This window comes from Lampris incognitus, chromosome 7 (assembly GCF_029633865.1).
Source record: "Lampris incognitus isolate fLamInc1 chromosome 7, fLamInc1.hap2, whole genome shotgun sequence".
In the NCBI taxonomy this organism is placed as follows: Eukaryota; Metazoa; Chordata; class Actinopteri; order Lampriformes; family Lampridae; genus Lampris; species Lampris incognitus.
Genome location: NC_079217.1, coordinates 55,368,921 through 55,393,651, shown reverse-complemented (window position 1 = coordinate 55,393,651; position 24,731 = coordinate 55,368,921). Strand labels below are relative to the sequence as shown.

The 24,731-nt window shown below is 43.1% G+C and overlaps 1 protein-coding gene across 1 annotated transcript in view; it reads right to left on the bottom strand.

Moving 5' to 3' along the window:
- megf6 (multiple EGF like domains 6) overlaps nt 1-20,176 on the bottom strand; it is a 206,303-nt gene extending 186,127 nt beyond the window's left edge. The window contains exons 1-4 of the mRNA XM_056282899.1: nt 20,097-20,176; nt 18,148-18,282; nt 17,388-17,497; nt 16,760-16,864 (exon numbers count right to left, since the gene is read on the bottom strand). Coding sequence (XP_056138874.1) covers nt 16,760-16,864; nt 17,388-17,497; nt 18,148-18,282; nt 20,097-20,176 — 430 coding nt within the window. The remainder of the gene's footprint in view (nt 1-16,759; nt 16,865-17,387; nt 17,498-18,147; nt 18,283-20,096) is intronic.
- Nucleotides 20,177-24,731: the final 4,555 nt, after the last annotated feature.

Here is a 24,731-nt window from a genome sequence, read left to right as displayed (position 1 = left end):
GAGACTTGGCTTGATACGCTTCACCATTCCCGAAGAGCTGAATAAAGTGGAGCACTGCAAGACAGGTGAGCTAACCAAAGGCTGTCTCATTAACACTTACAATGACGTGTTCACCTGCCCAGTCGAGTCACTGCCGGGTGATGTTCACTTCGAGTTGGATAGCACTGTGGCCCCTGTCCAGTGCGCACCAAGAAATGTCCCGGTGGCCCTCAAGGCAGCTGTTAAGGCGCAGCTGGACCAATATGAAAAGGATGGACACTTAACCACAGTCACTCATCCCACAGACTGGATTAGCAATCTGGTCATAGTGAAGAAGCCGGACAAATTGAGGCTTTGCATCGACCCCAAGCCACTTAACCGAGTCCTGAAAAGGTCCCATTACCTCATGCCCACTTTAGATGACGTGCTGTACAAGCTGCCTAAGGCACGTATCTTCACCCTGGTGGATGCGCGCGACGCATTCTTGCAGTGTCGCCTTGATGAGGAGAGCAGCCTGATGACAACGTTCTGGACGCCGTGGGGTAGAAAGCGATGGCTGAAGCTCCCGTTCGGCGTGTCAGTCACACCAGAGCTGTACCAGAGGAAACAACATGAGCTGCTGGCCGGTGTGAAAGGAATTGAGCCCATAGCCGATGACATCCTCATAGTCGGCTGTGGGGACACGGAGGAGGAGGCCGTTCGCAACCACGACGCAAACCTCATTGCTCTGATGGACAGATGCAGGGAAGTGAAGCTGAGGCTGAGCATAAAAAAGCTACAGTTTCGTGTGAGGGAGGTCCGCTTCCACGGCCACATACTGTCGGCGGAGGGCCTCAAAGCTGATCCCGAGAAGGTCAGGGCAGTCCTGGACATGCCAAACCCCACGGATGCAAAAGGCGTTCAGCGGTGTGTCGGCTTCGTTAACTATTTATCGAGGTTCATGCCCCGCTTGTCAGAGGTGTGTGAACCACTGAGAAGGTTGCTGGACAAAGGTGTGCTGTGGCACTGGTTGCCCAAACATGATGCGGCTATGAAGGAAATCAAGACGCTGGTCTACTATGGAAAAGTGTTATTAAGGTGTTAGTGTAGTGAATGTAATGAAGGCTAGTATTGAAGCTAACTGACTGGGTTCTGAAATATTTGCCGGTCGATTTAAAGACACGTGGATGCGGTCCCACACAAATGCAAACATGCTAGCCTAGCGTAATATCACCAGTCTTCTACTGTGGAAAAAATAACTGGTAGCTAATACGTTTCGAGGGTAGTAGTAAAGCTAACTGTGTCCCCTCTAGTCTTTGAACGAATGTTAGCAATTACAAGGGTTAAACTAGTGAATAACTGCTAGTAACTATGAATCACTGCACACAGGAAAAACAGCAGCATGAAGCAACAAATGTAGAGCAGGCTGATGATGAATCAGGAGCAGAGTTTCAGGTGAGGTGTTGACAATGTCTATTAGCATTTTTGTTTGGAATAAAGATGACATGATTGCAGTTCTTTGTTTTATGATGCCTTGCAGTTGTAACCTATGAATCTCATCATCATGCTGGTTATTTTGAAAATAAATGTTTGATTTTCATAATTAAGGGTGTCGAGGTTATTCTTCAAATGTTATCCAAATGTTTTTTTCTTATAAGTTTGATATGTGTAATGTATATAAAGATTAAATTTTATTTATTGATGCATTATTTTGAAATACATTCAGGAAACTCAGAAATCCAGTACAGATGTAGTGCAGGTTGAGGAAGCAACAGCTGGAACACCAGGGCTTCAGGTGAGGTCTTAAAATGGTTCTGTGATGAGATATCAGCAATGAAATTGAAGGATGTTTGGGTTTTATTTCACCTTAGGCGGGGGGGGGGGCACTGCTTGGCAGTGTCCCTACCAATACTGAGACCAAACTTACGCCCTTGATAAGCCACCAGAGGAACAACAGATGGCAGATCTACCCAGCAACTATGTTGATTGCTCACCACCATTCACCTACTGCGGTAGGAACCATGTTGGTCCATTTCATACTAAGCAAGGTCGCAAGGAACACAAACGGTATGGTCTCCTTTTCACATGCCTATGCTCCAGAGCAGTTCACATAGAAATGTTGGAAGACATGATGATTGATGCATTCATCAATGCCTTGCAGCGTTTCATGGCAATCCGTGGAGCTGTTAGACATGTCAGATCAGATCAGGAATCCAACTCTGTAGAAGCAACAAATGAAATAGAAAGAGCCCTAAAGGAAGTGAACAAAGAAAGAGTGGCTACATATCTCAGGTAAGCAGTGTGACTTCCGCTTGAATGAGCCAGGCTCAAGTCATGCTGGAGGCATATGGGAGCGGCAGACCAGGAGAGTGAGGAGTGTACTAGGCTCAGTCATTACACAGTGCTGGAAGACTGAACGATGCTTCTTTAAGGACATTTTTCTACGAAGCCATGTCCATCGTAAATAACTGCCCACTTACTGTTGACAGTATCAGTGATCCCACAAGTCTGGAGCCATTAACACCCAACCATCTGCTCACCATGAAATCCTCTGTTCTACTACCCTCACCAGGTAAATTTGTTAAGGAAGACTTGTTTGCCAAAAAGCGGTGGAGATGAGTGCAATATATGTCTGAACAATTTTGGAACAGATGGGGAAAGGAAGATCTAGTCAACATCACTCTTAGACAATGATGGCATGTGCCAAGAAGAAACATGCAAGTTGGTGATACTGTAATTGTCAAGAAAGAAGAGATCCCTCGTAATGAATGGAAACGTTTAAAAAAAGGGGGTGAATGCCTCAGCAAGTCATCCGTTGTTGAACGACCCATCGATAAATTAGTTATTGTAAAAAGCAACAAAAAAATTCTGCCTTCCAACTTTGGTCCAGTCAGTCACTGATCACTTATCCTCCTTTTCTAGGTTAGTATAGAAAGGTTGTTATTGAACCTATGTGTTTTGACAGCAGTGCTCTAAATTGTTATTGAAAAATTCAACTATGTGTTGAGGTATACTTAACATGTCACTTTTCTTTAGAGGTTTTATAAATTGTTAATCAACAAAATCAGATTGAGTGACCTTAACAAAAAGCTTGGACATTACCATTGATTTATTTTATTAAGAGTGTGCAATGTATTAAAGAGCACGGTTGTATATTTGGTTATTCATTAATCAAAGGTAATTTGGTAGGAGTGTAGCTGATGCTATTAAGACCGGTGTATATGTGTTGCCATAACAACACCGGAAGTCAATATATGTGATATTTTAGGATTTTTTTTTGACGCAAATATCTTACATCTTGTTTACTGTAATTTCGGGTACTTTGTGAGTTCAACTCATTATTATGTTGCCTTTTGTTATGTTCATGATGATGAACAAGTTTTTTTTATTATAAGTCACATGACTACATGACCCACATGTTTTGGGAAAAGTTCAGAAAAGGCGAGGGAAATGCCAGACAAAAGCAGCGAACTTTGCAGGAATCAGGAAAAAATTATTGTAATTTATTTCGTGTACTTGCGTACACAACAGAAACAAAATTCCATTTCCCCCAGCCCACAGCAGTGTGACACAAAAGACAAAAACACAGAGCCTAAATTTCCAAAAAATTACACCACCAAAAACATACAAAAACAGAGAACAAGCAAAAAAACACACACACACACACACACACACACACACACACACACACACACACACACACACACACACACACACACACATACACACACAAACACAAAGAGTTAACAACACAGTCGACTCAGTGCAACTCAGTCCAAAAATTCCGCTGTCCAGAGAACGTACGCCAGCCAGGATGACTGTCGAAACTGACTGTCGAAACTGCATGGGCTAGCAGTTAGCTTAGCCTGCCCCGCTTCTGCGTCCTGTCAGACCGCCCTCGGCGTTTCCTCCCCGGTCACAGCTCCAGGCAGGGGCCGTGGTCCTGGGCCCATCGGACGAAGCAGACCAGGCCAGGCTCCCTCAGCCCACACAACGCTAGCTCTCCCAGCCAGACACCTTCAACGCACCTCCACCACACTTCACACGATGACGCAGACAAAAACACTGCACAGTCGTCGCCAGGCGAGGCCGCCGCCAGACCACCTCGGTGTTTCCTTTCGGGTACTGCTCTCCCGGCCATTAAACGAAAAAAAAAAAAACTTCACACGACGACACAAACAGGCGTACACGTGGCCAAAGACGCTGCATAGTCGGCACTGGGTGAGGCCATCTTCCCACTATAACTGCCGGTGAGTGTGGGAACTTCTCACACCATGTGCCGCATGCGGTACAAATAAGGTTGAGGAAGAAAAAAACATGAATGATTGTCAGTCCTTCCCCCTCGAACACAAGCTTCAAATTCAGAGACGTGTGTGCTATGGTTATGGATAAAAGAGTGGTCTTTTATTCATATGGAGACGTAAATGTGTGGAGAGTGCAAGCGACAGAAAACAACACCGGGGAATAGAAAATGGCGTGTGTTCTATTATAACAGGTGTCTGAAATTCAGATTTGACCAGAAATGTAAAGCGCTTTGAGTGGCTGTTGCAGCTAGAAAAGCGCTATTTAAAATGCAACTTGATTGACTGATTGATTGAAGAGAGCGTGTGTTCTCGGGGCGGCGGACCTTCGAAGCAGTGCGTAAGGCGGCAGAATAGTGCCAAAAAGCACTCGCGCGATAAACCATGCATTCGGGCGTATTGTATTATTTCACACACGTAGATATTAACTGCGAGCGCGCAAATTATCTATGTGCGCGCGCACTCCGAGGAAACTGCTCCCCGAGCGAGGAAAAAAATGCTGCGGCGCACAGAGATAATTTGCGCGCTCGCAGTTAATATCTACGTGTGTGAAATAATATAATACGCCCGAATGCATGTTTTATCGCGCGAGCGCTTTTTGGCACTATTCTGTCGCCATAAGTGGGCTTTTGTTTTCAGGCTGGCGGGCTGTCGGACGGGTGGGCTTTCGGTCCGGTGGGACATTTTCGGACTGATGGAGTTTCGGTATGATGGGACATCGGAACAATGGCATGACACCTTCCTTCCAGCTGATACCATCGAGAAACTCACTCAACAAATCAGAAAATAATGCCACCCAACAGCCCCGCCCCCACATTCAACACATCCTTTCCCCATTCTCACCCCTTCCCTTTAGTGGGATCAGGCGTTTAGATGTCAATAAACACGCGGTCTCGTCGTCAGTATCTTTCTAGCTTCGGAAGGGGAGTGAGCTTAAACGGAGTTGCTTTTTTTTCCATAACTGGGAGGTGATTTCAAATGCAACGTTTCAAACAGAGCTCAAGAAATATCACCCAAAACACAAGTTGTTTTATGTGCATCTTGTTTATCTGTCTTGCTAGCTACCAGTACGGAATGCTGACACTTCGCGTAGCACTTTGGCTAGCTTAGCTAGAGTGACGTTAGGTCCCGCTTACGTGCTGAGCTAGCACGGGGGTGAGGAGCATAAAGCACCTTCAATTCGGGATGAGTATTTACCTGTTAGAAAGTTCACTATTAAGGTTAGTGTGTGATAGTTTTCACTCTCAAAGATGGAGAAAGATGAAAGAAAGACAGGACAGAAGAGGAAGATGACACATTTAAGCAAATGAGATGTAAAGCTTGCATAAGTAATAGATGGATGGATAGATAGATAGTTTATTAGCCACATGGCCAAGGCCAGTGAAATTTGTTTTCGGTGCAGTGTGTTGAAACTAAAGCAACAGGCATGGGCTCAAGTTCATGAATACTGGGATGGCATCCAGCACTTTACCTGTACCTGTGCCCCCATCCATAGGGTTAGTGGTTGTGTCAGTAAGGGCATCCGATGGAAAATTCTGCCAAATCAGTATGCGGATTGACAAGACCATACCGGATCAGTCGAGGCTCTATACCGGATTGGTCAAGGCCCGGGTTAACAACATCTGCCATTGGTGCTGTGCACTCACAGGGTACCGATGGAAACTATGAAATCTGCTGTAGCGACCCCTGAAAAACAGGGAACAAGCCAAAGAAGAAGATCTCCTCCTTTGGACACTAGAATATGTCAGAATTGTTGGCGTTCCTTAATGTGCATGTAGCGGGCATAATAAGCCACGCCTTGTAGGGGTAGTAATAGTACTTATTTACCTTGAAAGTATAGGTTAATGAAGGGATCTGGGTCCCCATTCCCAATGCAATTAGTCTCAGTACCTACGTGGGTAAGTATGTGGATGCCTATCCTGATGAACAGAGTGGCTAGTACGTTACGCCCTATAAGATATCGTGGGGTGGGCTTCACGCTAAGGTATTTGACACGGCGTCCCCTGACGTGTAGAGTGTATGCTGCAGAGGTGGGACCAAGTCATTGTTTTGCAAGTCACAAGTAAGTCTCAAGTCTTTGCCCTCAAGTCCCGAGTCAAGTCCCGAGTCAAGACAGGCAAGACTCGAGTCAAGTCCCAAGTCAAGACCGACAAGTCTCAAGTCAAGTCCCGAGTCAAGACAGGCAAGACTCGAGTCAAGTCCCAAGTCAAGACCGACAAGTCTCAAGTCAAGTCCCAAGTCCTACCGTTTGAGTTTCGAGTCCTTTCGAGTCCTTTTAACAACAGAGAAATAATATTTACACAGATCATGTATGCTTTTAAGATCTGTATTTATTTATCAAACCTTTTTTTGCAAGAACATTGTTCAAACACATTTGAAAGAAACAAATGCAAATGTAATTTGCACAAAAAGTGCTGACATTGTATTTCCATAGCATATTGCACTATAACTAGTTGCACAGCAGTTTCTGTCCTGTATTGTATTGATCTCATATCATATTGCAAAACCGTTTTCACCTTCAACTAGACAGGTCTTTTTGACTCCTTTCAAAACTTAAATCTAGCCTTAACCTTTTCCAAACATGTCATCACTTAAAAAAAAAAATCCTCACTCCCCAAAAAATTATCTGAATTATCACTTCTGAAAAACTGCACCGACTTTCTGGAAGTGTCTTCACTTTTGAAAAATTTCCTTAAGATTCAAGTGTCCTGACTTTCCAAAAGTGTTTGTTTCTGTCTCAAAATATCCTCATTTTTGTAAAACAGTCTTCACCTTAAAACTTAAATCTAGCCTTAAACTAAAAACCATGTCTTCACCCTCAAACAGGTATTTAGATGAAGTGAGGATCACAAAAACAGTCCTCCAAAAAATGTTACTTTTCCAAATGTGTCACCACTTTCTAAAAAATATTTTTCAGTCTTTTTAACTCCTTTCAAAACCTAAGTGTAACCGTAACCTTTTCAAACATGGCACCACTTTATAAAAGATATCCTCACTCCCAAAAAAATGATCTGCATTCTATTAAAGTTTCCTGACTCTTCAGATGTGTTCATCTTCATCACAAAATATCCTCAGTTTTGCAAAACAGTCCTAATTTTTGTAGTTTTCAAAAATTTTCTCTAAAAATGTCTTCACATCTTCAACATATCCACTTTCCAAAAACTCTCCTTCCACTCCAGCGTGTTCACATCCTCCGTTACGGTCCTCACAGATATAGAAACACGCACAAACATAAATCTACATGTAATATATTCACGCCTCTATCAGTTCCTGTTGCTCCCTTGATAAAAATGTTTGTGTATATATACATATATATATACACACATGGAGGCTAAACCGCTAAAATAATTGGTACGCATCCATAGAGAGACTGAGACTGGTGTTTGTGTGTGTGAGTGTGAGTGTGTGTGTGAGAGAGAGAGAGAGAGAGAGAGAGAGAGAGAGAGAGAGAGAGAGAGAGAGAGAGAGAGAGAGAGAGAGAGAGAGAGAGAGAGAGAGAGATTGGAAGGGGGGGGCGGAGGGCAAATACATGAACATAACAATGAGCAGGGTTGTGCTTTTCTATGTCAGGGCCCTATGCTGCATTGCATTTGCAAAAGATCAAATTGGCCAAAAGTCTGTCAGTCATTTGTGCACGATGGGGACGTAGTATGATGCCACCATGGCTGAAAACTCGCTCCACTGGAGCACTAGAGGCAGGCACCGCCAAGACTCTGATGGCCACTCGGAAGAGTGAAGGAAGAGTCTTCATGTTCAGTGCCCAGAACAAAAGGGCAGCCTGTCCTTCGGCTATGTCAAGGTAGTGACTTAGCTGTAGTGCTGGAGTGGTCCCAACATCCTTCTTCTGCCTCTTATGGTATGCAGCAAACAGCCCTTCTCCTTCTCCAAGATCCTCTTGCTCTTCTTCATCAACCAGAGACACAGGTTGCTCAGTCTCTGCAGCATCTTGCAGGATTAATTCTGGCAAAACATGTAACAGCAACAGCAGAAACAAAAGAGCCCTTATTACCATTGATGTTGGTGATAGTGTTAGACTGAAAAATGTAATTATTGTTGCAGTCAATTAGATCAGATTATGAGGAAAAAATTTGCATTAAAGTCAATAATATTTACCTTTAACTTGTTGTGCCACCTCTGCCTTGATGTCACGATTGACCAGCACATGGGGCTCCACCCACAGCAGAGAAAAGGCTGGATCCAAGGCGGCTGCTTTGAGGTAGACTGGGTCTGAAAAGGGGGCAGTGATCCCATCTTGAGTCCTGGCCATTTTCACGTTAATGAAGATCCCAAGAAATCTTTTTTTCAGGGATACCTGGAGACTTCTGACCAGGCCGCTCAGGAAACGAACTTGAGACTTCAGCTTCTCAAGGTGGTGATTGAGGGACAAGACGGATGGAACAACTGCACTGATTGTGATGACCTTCTCCACCTGTGTCAAATCAGTTGCTTCTCCAAACGGCTTCAAGATGTCCACCAACTCCTTCAACAGAGTCCACTCTCGTGGTGTGAATGACAACTCCTTATGCCCAGCCTTTTCTAGAACAGCACAGAGTTTTAGATGATCACACTGGAGAACTGCCTTCACTTGCCTCAGTGTTGAGTTCCATCTTGTGTTGACTGCAGCAGGGATGCCTTTCTGTTCCCCAAATTCACTATCAAACACATCTTTGAATGTTGTGCTTGTGTGCTGCAGTGAGCTAAGTTTAGATAACTTGGAAAGAGAAGGACATACCACTTTTGTTTCTTTCAAACCGTCTCCCACCACCAGTTGAAGAGTGTGCGCAAAACACTGCAGGCGCTGTTTCTTTGCCATAGCAGCATCTACCGTTTGCTGATCTTCCAGGGTTAAGTCACACCAGAGCTCAGGGTCATCAAGATGATCTCCGTCATCATCATCCTCTTGTTCACTGGGGAAGCACACAGTGAATGCCTTTCGCATGTTAGCAGCATTGTCACTAATAATGTAGTCCGATTTATCTTTGATGTTGTATTCATCACATATTGACTCAAATTGGTCACAGATTCGTTCAGCTGTGTGTGAGCCTTTGAAGCGGCTGAAAGCCAAGAGATTAGTCTTTAGCTGTATCCTCTCTGCCTCTTTCTCTATCCAGTGGACAGTGACACCAAGGAATCCCCTCATCTTTCGGTCAGACCAAATGTCCACAGTGACTGAAACATGGTCAGTGTTGCTCAATTGAGTTTTTAATTTTGAACGTCTCTCCTCAGCGAGGCTCTCTGTTTTTGATGTTAACGTTCTGCGACACACTGGGCTGTACTTACTGTCAAGTACCGTCAGAAAGTGCCGGAAATTCTTGTTTTCCACAATAGACAGGGGAAAGTTGCAATCAATAATCAAGTCGGACAGTATTGCATTGGTGATAGCTCTATGCTGTGGATGACTCATGCTGTAATGCCCTACACGACAGTCCAGGAATTGTGAGATTGAAGGCTGTTGTGGTTCATTTATGATGCTTTTGTTCATCTGGTATTCTTCAAATCTGTAACAGGTAGGCATATGAAACAGATGTCAGAAAATCCCTTATAGCCACACATGAATTGTATTTGAAACTACTCTTTACTCATATATCAATCGTAACATTGTGTTAATATTAATTTTGTGTTAATATTAATTGTATACTGTATTAGTGTGTGTGTTGTAACATTACATTAATAAAATCAATTTCATTGTCATTGTACGCTATATTCATAATATTTTCACTGCTTTACCTTGCCATCAAACAGCCCTTTCCGTCAGGAAACTGAAGTTACATGCTTGTTAATTCACTCTCTCCAGCACACCAGATTCCATTGACAAAAACAGCAATTTTACCTCGCATCACACCTCAATGAGGCAGCAGTAAACAAGCAACTCCCGTGTGCTGCAAAGTAAAATTGCTATTTTTGTCAATGGAATCTGGTGTGCTGGAGAGAGTAAGATATACTTCGCTTTCCTGTGGGAAAAACTCGTCTGGCAGCAAGCTAAAATAGTAACGTACACATATTCTTAACATAGAGTACATTTAAACTGACCTTGATTTGATTAGGTTTGCTTATGTTTTACTGCTGACAGCAGTCTACTGTGTGTGTGATACACTGACTAAGCACCTTAACTAAGCACCTTATACAATCCCGCTTCAAACATCCCAAACTGTCCTGTTACAATATGATGAGTAGGAGTAAGGGGATGAACCCGCAGTGGATGCAGATTACCGCGTTTGCAAGGTGACGTTAACAGTGAGTTGACACTCTCATTGATTTAACTATGCAGCTAGCAATGACGTTACTTAGCCGATAAGCTAGTGTTAGCTTTCATTCAAAACTTACCGTTCTTTGTGCAACTTCAAATGTCGAACGAAGTTCGAAGTTGTTGCGCCTCCGTCCGTAATCTTCGACCCGCATGTTTTACATACTGCAATTCGTTTTCTGTTGACCACCTCATAATTTTTATACCCAAACGAAACGATCTTTGGTATCATTTTGCTAACTGGCGCGTTGTTATCTGTTATTCGTCATTGGTTGTCCTGTAATTTGATTGGTTGGATGCTGTCGGCTCAAAACAACGTGGATCTAATTTGATTGGATGTCGTGCCGACAGCGCGCCATCTCTCACACACACACACACACACACACACACACACACACACACACACACACACACACACACACACACACACACACACACACACACACGCAGATGCACACGTGTATGTACAAAGACAGATAGAGCGGTCCATGTCAACATACTTTTTAATCTTTGGGTTTGGGGAAAGTAGCAAGTCTTTTCAAGTCAAAAGGGTCAAGTCTAAGTGAAGTCACGAGTTACTGATGTTAAAGTCCAAGTCGAGTTGCAAGTCTCTTTACATTTTGTCAAGTCGAGTCTAAAGTCATCAAATTCATGACTCGAGTCTGACTCGAGTCCAAGTCATGTGACTCGAGTCCACACCTCTGGTATGCTGTGCTATGGGTCCAGCTCAGCATAACCCTCCCTCCCCAGAACTAACAGGACAGTTGAGAAGCCCCTACTCCAAGGTAAGTACACAACTCCAAAATACTAATAAACCCTCAGGTAAGTATTGTAATAAGCCCTAAACTCCAAACACAGTGAAGATGAATCAATAGGCAACAACAGTTTAGTATTAATTGAATGTAATACTATAGGATGGTAATAGCAAAAAAAATAAAATGCAAAAAAAAACATAGAGTTTGACTTTCTTTGTATACACAGTATCTCTTGGTATACACAATATCAACACAACCTCAAATGAGAAACTCACTCTAAATGTTGAGCATCAAAACCAATTAATGTTTAAACATAAACAGTTCAGTTCGTTTTTTTAACACAGTCTAGTAAAGAGTAATAACGAAATTGACAAAAATACCAGTCTATACTGGATTGTTTGTGAAACGCTTACTGTTTGTGATAAACATGTTTGTGAGGGACGTTTGGAGTGCCCTACTTAGCTTGTTGCGACCGCGACCCGACCCCGGAGAAGCGGCTGATGATGAATGAATGAAAATGTTTGTCATTTAACCCTTTGTACATAATTCCAATTTAGCACACACACACACACACACACACACACACACACACACACACACACACACACACACACACACACACACACACACACACACACACACACACACACACACACACACACACACACACAATAGGGAGCCCCAGGAGCAGCCTTAACAGGTGCTTTTCCTGTTTGCAATCGTTGCTGTTTCAACATGGAAATCTGGATTGTTAAAATGTATTGCTGTTGAGAATGGCCCAGCTTGCAGCAGATGAAATGACTTTGGACCATGTTTCCAAAGAGTGTTTTATGAGCACCGTCTGAACAGCACCTTGATCGTTCTGTCAGAATATTTCTGGTTCCCTGTCCAAGCTTCAGTCGAATGGACTGACAGACAACCAGTCATAAAAACAGGCAGAAAGACAGTTGGACATGCAAAACTCTCGGGCAAACGTGCTTTCATAACTCGGACATGTGTTTTACATAGAGCAGGAATAAGAGCATGTTTGGGAGAACATAAATCAACTAAATCTACAGGGGTTACTTTTACTTCCATCTGTCGATATCCTGTATCTGTACCCCCCCCCAATCTCTCTCTCTCGCTCTCGCTCTCCAGCCTATAAAGATGGAACAGATGCATAGCCAGATGAACAGATGCATCAGGTACAAAATATGTTGCTACTGTTAGCTACTTGCCGTTGTGTAGGATTTAGTAAAGCTCCCAATAATGTACTAATAAAGTGAACCCTGCAGAGCATGGATGTGGCTAAGTCGGCATATCTGAATATCCAGGTTCCTGTGCTTGGGTCTTGTCTTTTTGTTACTTTGTTATCCTCTGTGCTGCAAACTCAAACAAAAGCAACAAACGCTTCCTAAGGAATGAGGGAGGATAACCCAATTTTTCAAGGAAAGATACAAAGCCACACACGTACATGTGCACGCACGCACACACACACACACACACACACACACACACACACACACACACACACACACACACACACACACACACACACACACAAATACTTTCCTGGTTGCGCTGGAAATTTTTCCTCTGAATAGGTTTAGCAGTCACAGGACACACAGGGACTGGACGTGCTCACAACTTCATCCTTTCTCCCCTCACAACAGTGTGAAAAGGTGGAGACTTCCATGACACTAGCTTATAGGCACCATGTCAGCCCAGTATACCTATTATGACTATACAATATCACATCTTTGAACAATTCTGAAACCTTAAGCTAAGAAAAACAAAAAAACAAAACAGTTTCTTCAACAAAGTCAAAAACCTCAGATCTTTAAAACATCCAAAGGGATTCTCCAGGTTTTCTATTTGAATTGATTTTGTTTCAAAAAAGGCTATTATACTTTCCAGTGGTAAATTAAAAGAGAAAAGAAAACTTGGACGCTGATTCTGAAATATGATTGCACTTAGATGATTTCTCGAAAAGATTCCCAAGAACTGTTTTTATGCATGCTCAGTCTACTACTACTACTTTCGGCTGCTCCCATTTGGAGTCGCCACAGCGAATCATCCGTTTCCATTTCTTCCTGTCTTCTGCATCTCCCTCTGTCACACCAGCCATCTGCATGTCTTCCCTCACCACATCCATAAACCTCCTCTTTGGCCTTCCTCTTTTCCTCTTCCCTGGCAGCTCCATGTTCAGCATCCTTCTCCCAATATACCGAGCGTCTCTCCTCAACACATGTCCAAGCCATCTCAATCTTGCCTCTCTTGCTTTGTCTCCAAACCGTCCAATTTGAGCGGTCCCTTTAATATAATTGTTCCTAATCCTGTCCTCCTTCGTCACTCCCAATGAAAATCTTAACATCTTCAACTCTGCCACCTCCAGCTTCGCCTCCTGTCTTTTCGTCAGTGCCACTGTCTCCGAACCACATAACATAGCTGGTCTCACAGCCATTTTGTAAACCTTTCCTTTAGTTCTTGCTTCTGTTGCAAATCACTCCCGACACTCTTCTCCACCCACTCCACCCTGCCTGCACTCTCTTCTTCACCTCTCTCCTGCATTCCCCATTACTTTTTTTTACAGTTGACCCCAAGTATTTAAACTCATATGCCTTCGTTACCTCCACTCCTTGCATCCTCACCATTCCACTGTCCTTCCTCTCATTCACGCATATGTATTCCATCTTGCTCCTACTGACTTTCATTCCTCTTCTCTCCAGTGCATACCTCCACCTCTCCAGGCTCTCCTCAACTTGCACTCTACTCTCGCTACAGATCACAACGTCATCCGCGAAAATCATCGTCCATGGAGACTCCTGCCTGATCTTGTCCGTCAACCTGTCTATCACCATTGCAAACAAGAAAGGGCTCAGAGCCAATCCTTGATGTAATCCCACCTCCACCTTGAACCCATCTGTCATTCCAACCGCACACCTCACCATTGTCACACTTCCCTCATACATATCCTGCACCACTCCTACATACTTCTCTGCAACTCCCGACTTCCTCATACAATACCACACCTCCTCTCTCGGCACCCTATCGTACGCTTTCTCTAAATCTACAAAGACACAATGTCACTCCTTCTGGCCTTCTCTATACTTCTCGATCAACATTCTCAAAGCAAACATCGCATCTGTGGTGCTCTTTCGTGGCATAAAACCATACTGCTGCTCGCTAATCGTCACCTCTCCTCTTAACCTAGTTTCTATTACTACTTTATGCATGTTCAGTAATCCACTGTAATCCAATAATTGCAATAATGTGATTGCAAACATTCCCAAATCCTCTATGTACTAGTACTATAGCCATTAAAACTAGTTAATAGTCATACCTCTATGTACTAGTACTATAGCCATTAAAACTAGTTAATAGTCACACCTATATCTGCACATGAAACTGGTCGTTGGTTTTGGTCGTTATGCAACTATATTATTTATAAGGGTGGGGATACCTGCAGTCAGTTTAGACTGAAGAGGTCAATTAGATGAGTGATGAAACATATCTGTCAATAAACGTTGTATGGGCGTCCGAGTAGCGTAGCGGTCTATTCCATTGCCTGCCAACACGGGGATCCCAGTTTGAATCCCCGTGTTACCTGCGGCTTGGTTGGGCGCCCCTGCAGACACAACTGGCCCTGTCTACAGGTGGGAAGCCGGATGTGGGTATGTGTCCTGGTCGCGGCACTGGCGCCTCCTCTGGTTGATCAGGGTGCCTATTGAAGGGGAGGGGGAACTGGGTGGAATAGCGTGATCCTCCCACGCGCTACATCCCTCTGGCGAAACTCCTCACTGTCAGGTGAAAAGAAGCGGCTGGCAACTCCACGTGTATTGGAGGAGCCATGTTGTAGTCTGCAGCCCTCCCCGGATCGGCAGAGAGGGTGAAGCAGCGACTGGGACGGCTCAGAAGAGTAGGGTAATTGGCCATATACTACAGTTGGGCAGAAAAATTGAGGAACCCCCCCCCCAAAAAAAATACAAACAAGCGTTGTATCCAGATAAACTGATTCAACTTTCTTTGATTCCCAAGAACGTTTTTTTTTAAGATAGTAGCACAGCCAAATTGTTCTAAAAATGACTTTGTATCTGGACCGAAAGCATTACAATGTAAGGATCACTGTAATGTTAAGTATTCGCTTCTGCAGCAAGTCATGGTAGAAACGGGGGAAAACATGCTGAAAGCAGAACCTTGGCTTAATCCGTGGGCTGTATAATGACTCTGGCACAAGCAGAAAGAGATAAATCCATTCCGAGAAGTGAGTAAAGGAAAAACCTTTATGGATAAGAGAAGGGACACAAGGTGAGTTCTCGCAGAGGGGAATTGAAGCACAGGCAACGGAAAAGATGAGGGAAAGGGGGAGGCAAAGGAGAGGGAGATCTGTTAAATATGTCTATTTTCTGTACCCTATTGGCACTGCATTGTGTGAAAAATCAAAGACCCCCTGTCAACCAAACGTGCAGGCAAGTTACCTCAAACAAACAATGACACGTTCCTGTGAAATCTCCTGGCCAGAGAAAGGCTGTTGTAAAGGACCCTTGCAGGCATCAGGCATCAGGCATACCCTTCTGCCTGGGAACGCTGGGGGAATCTGTGAGAAAGCTCCTATTTGTGTGTGTGTGCGCGCGCGCGCGCACGTGCCTGCATACCAAAAGGGTCAACCCACCACCGTCTCTCTGTTCTGCTTTTTCTCTCCCAAACAACGAACAAACATCACCTTGTCTGTTTGAATGTTGATCGAGACCACCAGAGGTCAAACAGAAGACAAGGAGAGAAAAAACGACTGGATAAAGACGAGAATATCTTGTGCAAGCTCAGGTAGTTGCCATCATGCTTTGATGGGGGGCGGGGCGGGGCGGGGGGGGCGTTTCAGTCCTGCCTTGTAAAGTACATTCAAGCCTGGGGGCACCTGGGAAATATTGTGCTGGACATTCTGTTTTTCTCCCTCCTTTAAGCTTCCATTTTGCTCTCCAAATTCCCTTTCTAATATTAGATGGCACCGTAGCGGTTTTGCTCTGTAAAAGCTCCACGATATAGTCGATACTGCTGCCAAGAATTACACATACCTGTATTTCTACCCTACAATATGCTCCAGTTCTACGATATATGACAAAACCCCTTGCAGTGTTCAGTTTGACATAACTTTCTTAGCCACTGGGAGACAGAGCTGCACAAGCTCTCATAAACATCCAGTTTTCAGAAAACAGGGGCAGTGTTGAGTTAAACAGAGCACCCCAGGCTCCAGCCTTCAAAGGAAACCAATCCTCCCAGAGAGCATTTCTACTACCTTTAATTACCCCCAACACCCCCCACAGAGTCGCCTCAGCCACTCACAGCCCAGAACTCTGCAGTTTGCCAGAGAGGGAAGCACAAGGTCACTTTTGGGTCTATTTGAACTTTAACAACACGCTGTCCTCTGAAGATGTTGGTCATTTCATTCACACAACGCTGCACCTGTGGAGTTAAATATTTGCAGTGTTGTTGAAGTCACTGCAGACTCTGGGATGGTAACTCACCATACTGGCATCGGGACCCTTGGAAGCCCTCAGGACACTGACATATCTGGTCTCCACTTTCTGCACACTTGCCTCCATTGAAGCAGGTAGTGGCGGCACATAGTCCTGTTGAACAATGAAGTAATACATGTGTACACACGTCATGTATTACATACATACACACACACACACACCTATCTATATATATCTATATATATATATATATATATATATATATATATGTATGTTAGCTGATGAGTGCGCGACACACGAAACAGGCCTGTACTGCAATGTATTAAAACTTTTTCCCTGTATCTGTGTTGATATATATATATGTGTGTGTGTGTGTGTGTGTGTGTGTGTGTGTGTGTGTGTGTGTGTGTGTGCATATACACACACACCAATGCATATACTATGTATGTATGTATGTATGTATGTATGTATGTATGTATGTATGTATGTATGTATGTATGTATGTATGTATGTATGTATCACTCTCTCCTTACGAACCTACCTTTATTTATCGAGGTTAGTATCTTTAGCTTAAATGTCTCATAAAAATACCTTAAAATGGATATGAGACAATAGCACTACAACATGCCAAATTAACAAAACCAATTTAGTATTATGCAGAAGACTGTTCACTCACGCTGCAAACAGCCCAGCTCTTCACCCCTCTGAATCCAGCCAGGACAGCATTTATAGATGGTGTGCATATCCATACTGTACACCTGCCTGTAGGCTGTATAGTATCCCGTTCTGAGGGAGAGGAAATATGTTACAGTCCCAAATTGGGGTTTTATGTAGGATGTTCAATGGCTAATGTACATAATAAAGTTTATGATTAGCTCATGGCTGGTAAAAAAATTAGCTTTTAATTACTTTTTTGAATCATTGCAATTCAAAGTACTGATTATTTTACTCAAATGTTAAAAAACAATACAATCAATACACAGATCATAGATAGATAGATAGATAGATAGATAGATAGATAGATAGATAGATAGATAGATAGATAGATAGATAGATAGATAGATAGATAGATAGATAGATAGATAGATAGATAGATAGATAGATAGATAGATAGATAGATAGATAGATAGATAGATAGATAGATAGTCTATATGGACAGTTAAATAATACTCTATACTGATACTCTAGGGTGCTACCCTACATTTTATAATAAAGAAAACTCGACACTGAGACACTGAATCCCATCTCCCTCATCGGTGTTGTTCAGCAACCAAGAGCATCAGGACTTGCAGTATATGTACTTTATATGAGCGAAACCTTTCCCCCCCTGGAACCAGTCCCTCTAGCTGTTCTTTATCAACGAGTTGTTAGTATGTTATGTTCTTTAAATAAGGAGGGATTTGTGGGGGGGTTTTCGGTTGTGAAAATGCGCTTGCCTTCTCTCATAGCCCATACACCAGCGTTGGCCTGTGCAGCCCTTATTCCACACTTTGACCATGCGTGTGAAGGCCTGGACACAAGGCTGACGTGCCCCCAACACTGACATCTCTTGATCCGCACACACATTTGGCCTGCAAAAGCAAAGATATAAACACAGATTGGAAATAGACAGACGTGTAAGGCGGCTAGACAGACAACAATAAGTACAGCTGGATAGTGGCAGTCTAAATTATTATCAGTGTATTTTGCTAAATATCAACACAGACTACATCTAAAAACAAGAAGTAGTAGCAGTTTTCATAATGACTTACATATGCTACATAAGAGTGTTTTACATGGCAAATTTTAAATGTTTAGAAATAAGGGTTAGCTGAAAGGTAGAGCTGTACAGGGTGGTCTGTGCCTGCCCTAAAAGCAAATGTGTACAATCCAACAGATTTGAAGTTTATGCGTTTTTTACTGCCACATGTTCCACACAATCCCTGGATTGCAGCGGAATCAACTCATCCCTCACATCTGCACGACCATATTCTAGTTTGGCAGGATGCCATCCTAGTTCGGCAGGATGCCATAGTTCATCGTAATGAATTTGCTTTAAAAAAAACTGCTAAGGTTTGGGCATTGTTGGAACATCTAATAATCAACCAATGATAGTTCAGGCAATGCCCTCGTCTTTTTTTATGCCATCCAAAGTGTGTTCATATTGTAAACTACTAATAAGACACGTTAGCATACATTGGTGGCAGCGGTGGGATCCGGAAATGTGCAGATCCTCAGAAGTCTCTTCGGAGCGCGGGAATAACAAAGCGCGAGGGCGCGCTTCCGGGGAGGGTGACGACTGTAAACTACTAATACCACACGTTAGTCCCTAGTTAACGGGTCTGACCCTTTAGCCGAGCGGTTAGTGATGTCGCCTTGTGGTGCAGTACACCCCGTATCGAATTCCGCACCGGGCGAAAAAATAATCGGTTACAATGTGTTTGAGAGTGCACATGCAAATTTGCGAGCATGAGCATGTCACTCTGTGTGTTAGAGTGTGGTGACATTGTTTGGGAGTGTGCATGTATGCATGCATGTATGCACACGTTTGTATTCATTTCATGATACTGAAGTAAGTAAGTAAAATTTTATTAATATAGAACTTTTAAATACACACAGCTACAAAGTACTTTACACTCAATACAGAAAATACTAGTAAATACATAAAATAAATTGAATGACTATAAAACGGAAGGTATGTACTGAGCAGCAGTCTTCATCATAGGTAGCCTATGTATATTCTGATATTATCAGGCAGGTATTCAAGCCATTCAAAGGGGTCCTGTCCTCCAAACACCATCTGGCTTCAATACAGAGCAGCCTGAGGTTAATTAGTGGATATATAAAGTGTGCCTGGTAATTAAAAAATACCGCTACTTGTCAAACTCGTTATCTTATTTCTGAAACCTCTCATAAAGTAGCATGAAAATAAAAAGTATATACCACATACAAGCTCAATGTATCATAGGCAACTCCATAACACAGTCTCCTACAGGTATACCAGGAGAGAGCGACCCCTAGTGGATTCGCAACTACAATGCTGGTCACATAAAAGAATGAAAATGAACCAGAAAAAGCTGCGCAAAAAAACCCAAAAAGCAACAGCAACAACAAACAAACCAACAAACAAACAAACAAAGCAAAGCAAAGCAAAGCAAAGCAAAGCAAAGCAAAGCAAAGCAAAGCAAAGCAAAACAAAACAAAAACAAAGTACGGTGAATTTGCTGTAAGTAAACTTTCACTGGCCAAAAAATGTACGCGGAGACCACCGTGCAGTTATATGTCATTTTAAAGCACCTAGATGCAGTTTCTCCATAGACCGATTAACGACCAGTACTCACAGAGTGCGGCTCCGTTACAAAGAGACAAATTCGTGTGGCAAAAAACAAATAAATAAAATACTTACATGCCAAGTTGTAACTCCAATGACGATACGATGTGTGCATTGCTAGATATCAAACACCAAATCAAAATATCAAAGACCATCATTCAGACCGGCGGCTGACAGAACGAGCAGGAGCGGTAGCTGCAGTCGGTGCTGCTGCTGCTGCTGCCTTTTGTCTGTCAAATGAAGAGCATCCTGGCGCCGCAGTGAATATTGGGACAGGCTCCGAAAAGTTGGTTCTGGTCTTTTCGTGCTACTTCTCTTCACTCCGGTTTTCCAGTTTCCTCGTAATATTCTGCACCGGGTATACTGGTCCCGTGGTGACTGACTGACTGGTCCCAGTCTAAACGCCGTTGCACGCGCCACCCACAGTCACTGGAGCCGTCAGCTCTGACCTGATGGTCATATCCCTCACTTTCACTCTCTATGTCCATACAAGCAGCTCCGCTCCGACATCGCCTCTGTGTTTACCCAAACCGCGAGGGAAGTACATTGGCAATCCATAAAATCCATCCTAATGTGATCGATTGTTAATAGATAGCCTTAAGTTCATAGATATAAGTCGATTACAATGAAGCCGCCCCATTGACGATTAAAGGCAGCAAATGTGCAAATTCGTGATGATCTTTATAATTTACCTTGTGTTTATGAAGACGCGCGCGCGCGCGTGTGTGCGTGCGTGTGTGTGTGTGTGTTCTATTAATACAGACTGCCGTTGCAGTAGCCAACAATAGCGGCTACATAAGTAGTAAAGTATTAATGAAGATGAGTGCAATCAAGTAAGATTTCATGTGATGGCTTTCCAGTGTTCACATTCAGATCTGCATGATTTGAATCTAACAGGTGTGGGCACAAAGCTACTGGAAGCTCGCCTTGTTTTGAAGGTCAAGTATCATAGTCTTCATTCCGATGACCAGGTTTTTAAAACATGGTTAAGAGGATGCCGTTAGTCTTTGTCCTCTTTTAATGGTTCCCTCCTCTGGGGTGTACGGTGGCCCAGTGGCACTGTTGCCTCACAGCAAGAAGGTTCTGGGTTCGAACCCCGGGCCGTCCCAGGTCCATTCTGTGTGGAGTTTGCATGTTCTCCCCATGTCTGCATGGGTTTCCTCCGGGTGATCCGGTTTCCTCCCACCATCACAAAAACATGCATGTTAGGGTTCATTCTCCTGTCTGTATCCCTAACCAAGGCAATGGAATGAAGAACTGGAGTTGGTCCCCGGGCGCTGCAGCTGCCCACTGCTCCTATACAATACGATGGGTTAAATGCGGAGGACAAATTCATCATAACCTGTACAATGACAAAATAAATTGGCTTTCTTCTTCTTTCCCTTAAATTTGTTAAAGTTGTCTGAGAATTCTTTGAGGCTTCCCACTGAGCTGTTTTCTGCTCAATAATGTCACCTACTCTGGGTTTATTGGTTAGGTTTTATTTAGGGAACCAAACCGTACTGTGAGGCCTAACGTTTGTATTGAGCTGTTAAAGCAGCTGCAAAAAGCTTGCAGCTCTGACAAGTTGATGTTCCATCTTCTGAGTTTTCGGAGAGAAAAAAAAGACTCTTGACTGATATTTAGCATACCCTTAAGTCTATTCCAAAGGTCATTCTGTCCACTATGATGACATCCAGGTATTTTTATTCTTCCAATCTGTCTGGTGTTTCTCTTCCAGTGGTTAGATGTCTCACGTGTTTTCTGCCTGAAGTCTTTAACCATGTCCTTTGTCCTCTGCACATTGAGGCTAAGGAAATTTGCCTTGAAGCATTGTTGGAGCAATTCAAATTGCATAACAGTTTTAGTGCATTTAATTTTGACTTTTTGTTATCCCATAATGTTCACATTTCAGCTCACAATTTACATGTCAATTGCTTTATAATCAACAAATCAAACATGGCATTCAGAGTGCCCCTCTGGGTGGACACAGGAGGTCTCATGCTTAAACTATTTTCCAGGACTGAGCAGGCCAATTTATAGATAAACACAAGATATAAAACAATAACGTAGTTAATAAGCAGACATAACACAAAAGTAGGCACATTGATCTTTTTGCTTCGCAACCCTATTGCTGCTGTTGGTGCAGACCAAATTCAGTCACTGCTGAAATCCTCAGCTGTTGTGTTTTGATCAATGCTGAAGAATAGTGATTTACATAATGCTAACCTTCACTGGTGTAACCCGCCTTTATTTTACAGCTTGTCTGTTCAATGCAATTTTTGCAAATAAACAAACACTAACAACTAATGTCCTTCACCAGCGCTATCAAAGTGGGGGAGTCATGGTCGTGCAGAACTGCTTTTCTATGACAACTGGGGCTGCTTATGGGAAGTATGGGATGGCCCCATTATCTTACACATTGCCTCAGTTGCATCAATTTGGGGATACGCAAGCCTCATTTAAAACTAATTTTGCTGAAGGCTTAAGTGAGCATACATTTCCAGATTGAACTTGAGCTGTTGACTTGATTTTTCCTTTACCAATATACTAAGCAGGCATTTTCACAAAAATAAGCTAACCATGTGGAAAAGAATACAATATTTCCAACTTTGTCTGATTACGCACACCAGACTCATTTTTCACTGGCTGTTGAGACTTGGGACAAAACATGTTCCATTTAAAAAAGTGCCATTCTTGTTAATTGAAACTCTTGCATTTTTCCAATTTCACCCTGCAGTGAAGGCATGTTATGTACTCCATCACCCCCTCACAATGTGGTGTGAGGACCACTAACTGCTAAAACCATTTTATAAAGCTGCATTTTATCATAGGCTGAATATGTACTGACAAATAATATGTTTTAAAACAGACATAACTTTATTACTTTAAAAACTTAACAAAATGACCTAGTAAGGTCCACATTGTTCCCATGTCAACGAGAAAGTGTGTCATGATAAACATCCAATGGTAATCATAGTTGACTGAGACAATTTTCATGATTAATGTTGTCAGGAAATCAGTCATCAGTGTGACATTTTTACTTGAAATTTGTTTTAATTTCTCCATTGCTATGGGAGGAAATAGTAAAATTTGATTTCGCTGTTTAAGAGTTATTAATGGCTGACAGCTATAAAATGTGATACCGGGAGTGCAAAAAAACACAAAAAAACCCCAAAAAATTAAAAAGAAAAAACAGAGAATTGAAAGTCAGCTAGTGTTAAAATGTGAATTTCCGGTAAAGGAAAGACAAAGATGTGACACATTTTCATCAAAGCCGATGTGTTTCATATTTGGAAGGATTGTCTCAGAGAACAATACAAAACCAGGAAATCTTCCTTCCCTGTATTCCTCCTCCACTTGGTAAAAGTTTTTGGACAGAAAACACAGATCTGCTGCAGGGTACCATCTGATGATATACAGTGCATCCGGAAAGTATTCACACCCCTTCACTTTCCCCACATTTTGTTATGTTACAGCCTTATTCCAAAATGGATTAAATTCTTTTTTCCCCTCATCAATCTACATACAATACCCCATAATGACAAAGTGAAAAAGGTTTTGTAGAAATGTTTGCAAATTTATTAAAAATAAAAAACTGAAATATTGCATGTACATAAGTATTCACACCCTTTACTCAGTTCTTGGTTGAGGCACCCTTCGCAGCGAATACAGACTCAAGTCTTCTTGGGTACGAAGCTACAAGGTTGGCACACCTATATTTGGGGTATTTCTCCCATTCTTCTCTGCAGATCCGCTCGAGCTCTGTAAGGTTAGATGGGGAGCGTCGCTGCACAGCTATTTTCAGGTCTTTTCCAGAGATGTTCAATGGGGCTCAAGTCTGGGCTCTGGCTGGGCCACTCAAGGAAATTCACAGACTTGTCCCAAAGCCACTCCTTCGTTGTCTTGGCTGTGTGCTTAGGGTCGTTGTTGTGTTGAAATGTAAACCTTCGCCCCAGTCTGTGGTCCTGAGCGCTCTGGAGCAGATTTTCATCAAGGATCTCTCTGTACTTTGCTCCATTCATCTTTCCCTCGATCCTGACTAGTCTCCCAGTTCCTGCCGCTGAAAAACATCTCCACAGCATGATGCTGCCACCAACATGCTTCACTGTAGGGATAGTATTAGCAAGGTGATGAGAGGTGCCTGGTTTCCTCCAGACGTGACGTTTGGCATTCAGGCCAAAGAGTTCAATCTTGGTTTCATCAGACCAGAGAATCTTATTTCTCATGGTCTGAGAGTCCTTTAGATGCTTTCTGGCAAACTCCAAGCGGGCTGTCATGTGCCTTTTACTAAGCAAAGGCTTCCGTCTGGCCACTCTACCATAAAGGCCTGATTGGCAGAGTGCTGCAGAGATGGTTGTCCTTCTGAAAGGTTCTCCCATCTCCACAGAGGAACGCTGGAGCTCTATCAGAGTGACCATCGGGTTCTTGGTCACCTCCCTGACCAAGGCCCTTCTCCCCCGATTGCTCAGTTTGGCTGGGCGGCCAGCTCTAGGAAGACTCCTGGTGGATCCAAACTTCTTCCATTTATGAATGATGGAGACCACTGTGCTCTTTGGGACCTTCAAAGCTGTGGAATTTTTTTTTACCCTTCCCCAGATCTGTGCCTCGATACAATCCTGTCTCGGAGGTCCACAGACAATTCCTTTGACTTCATGGCTTGGTTTCTGCTCTGACATGCACTGTCAACAATGGGACCTTATATAGACAGGTGTGTGCCTTTCCAAATCA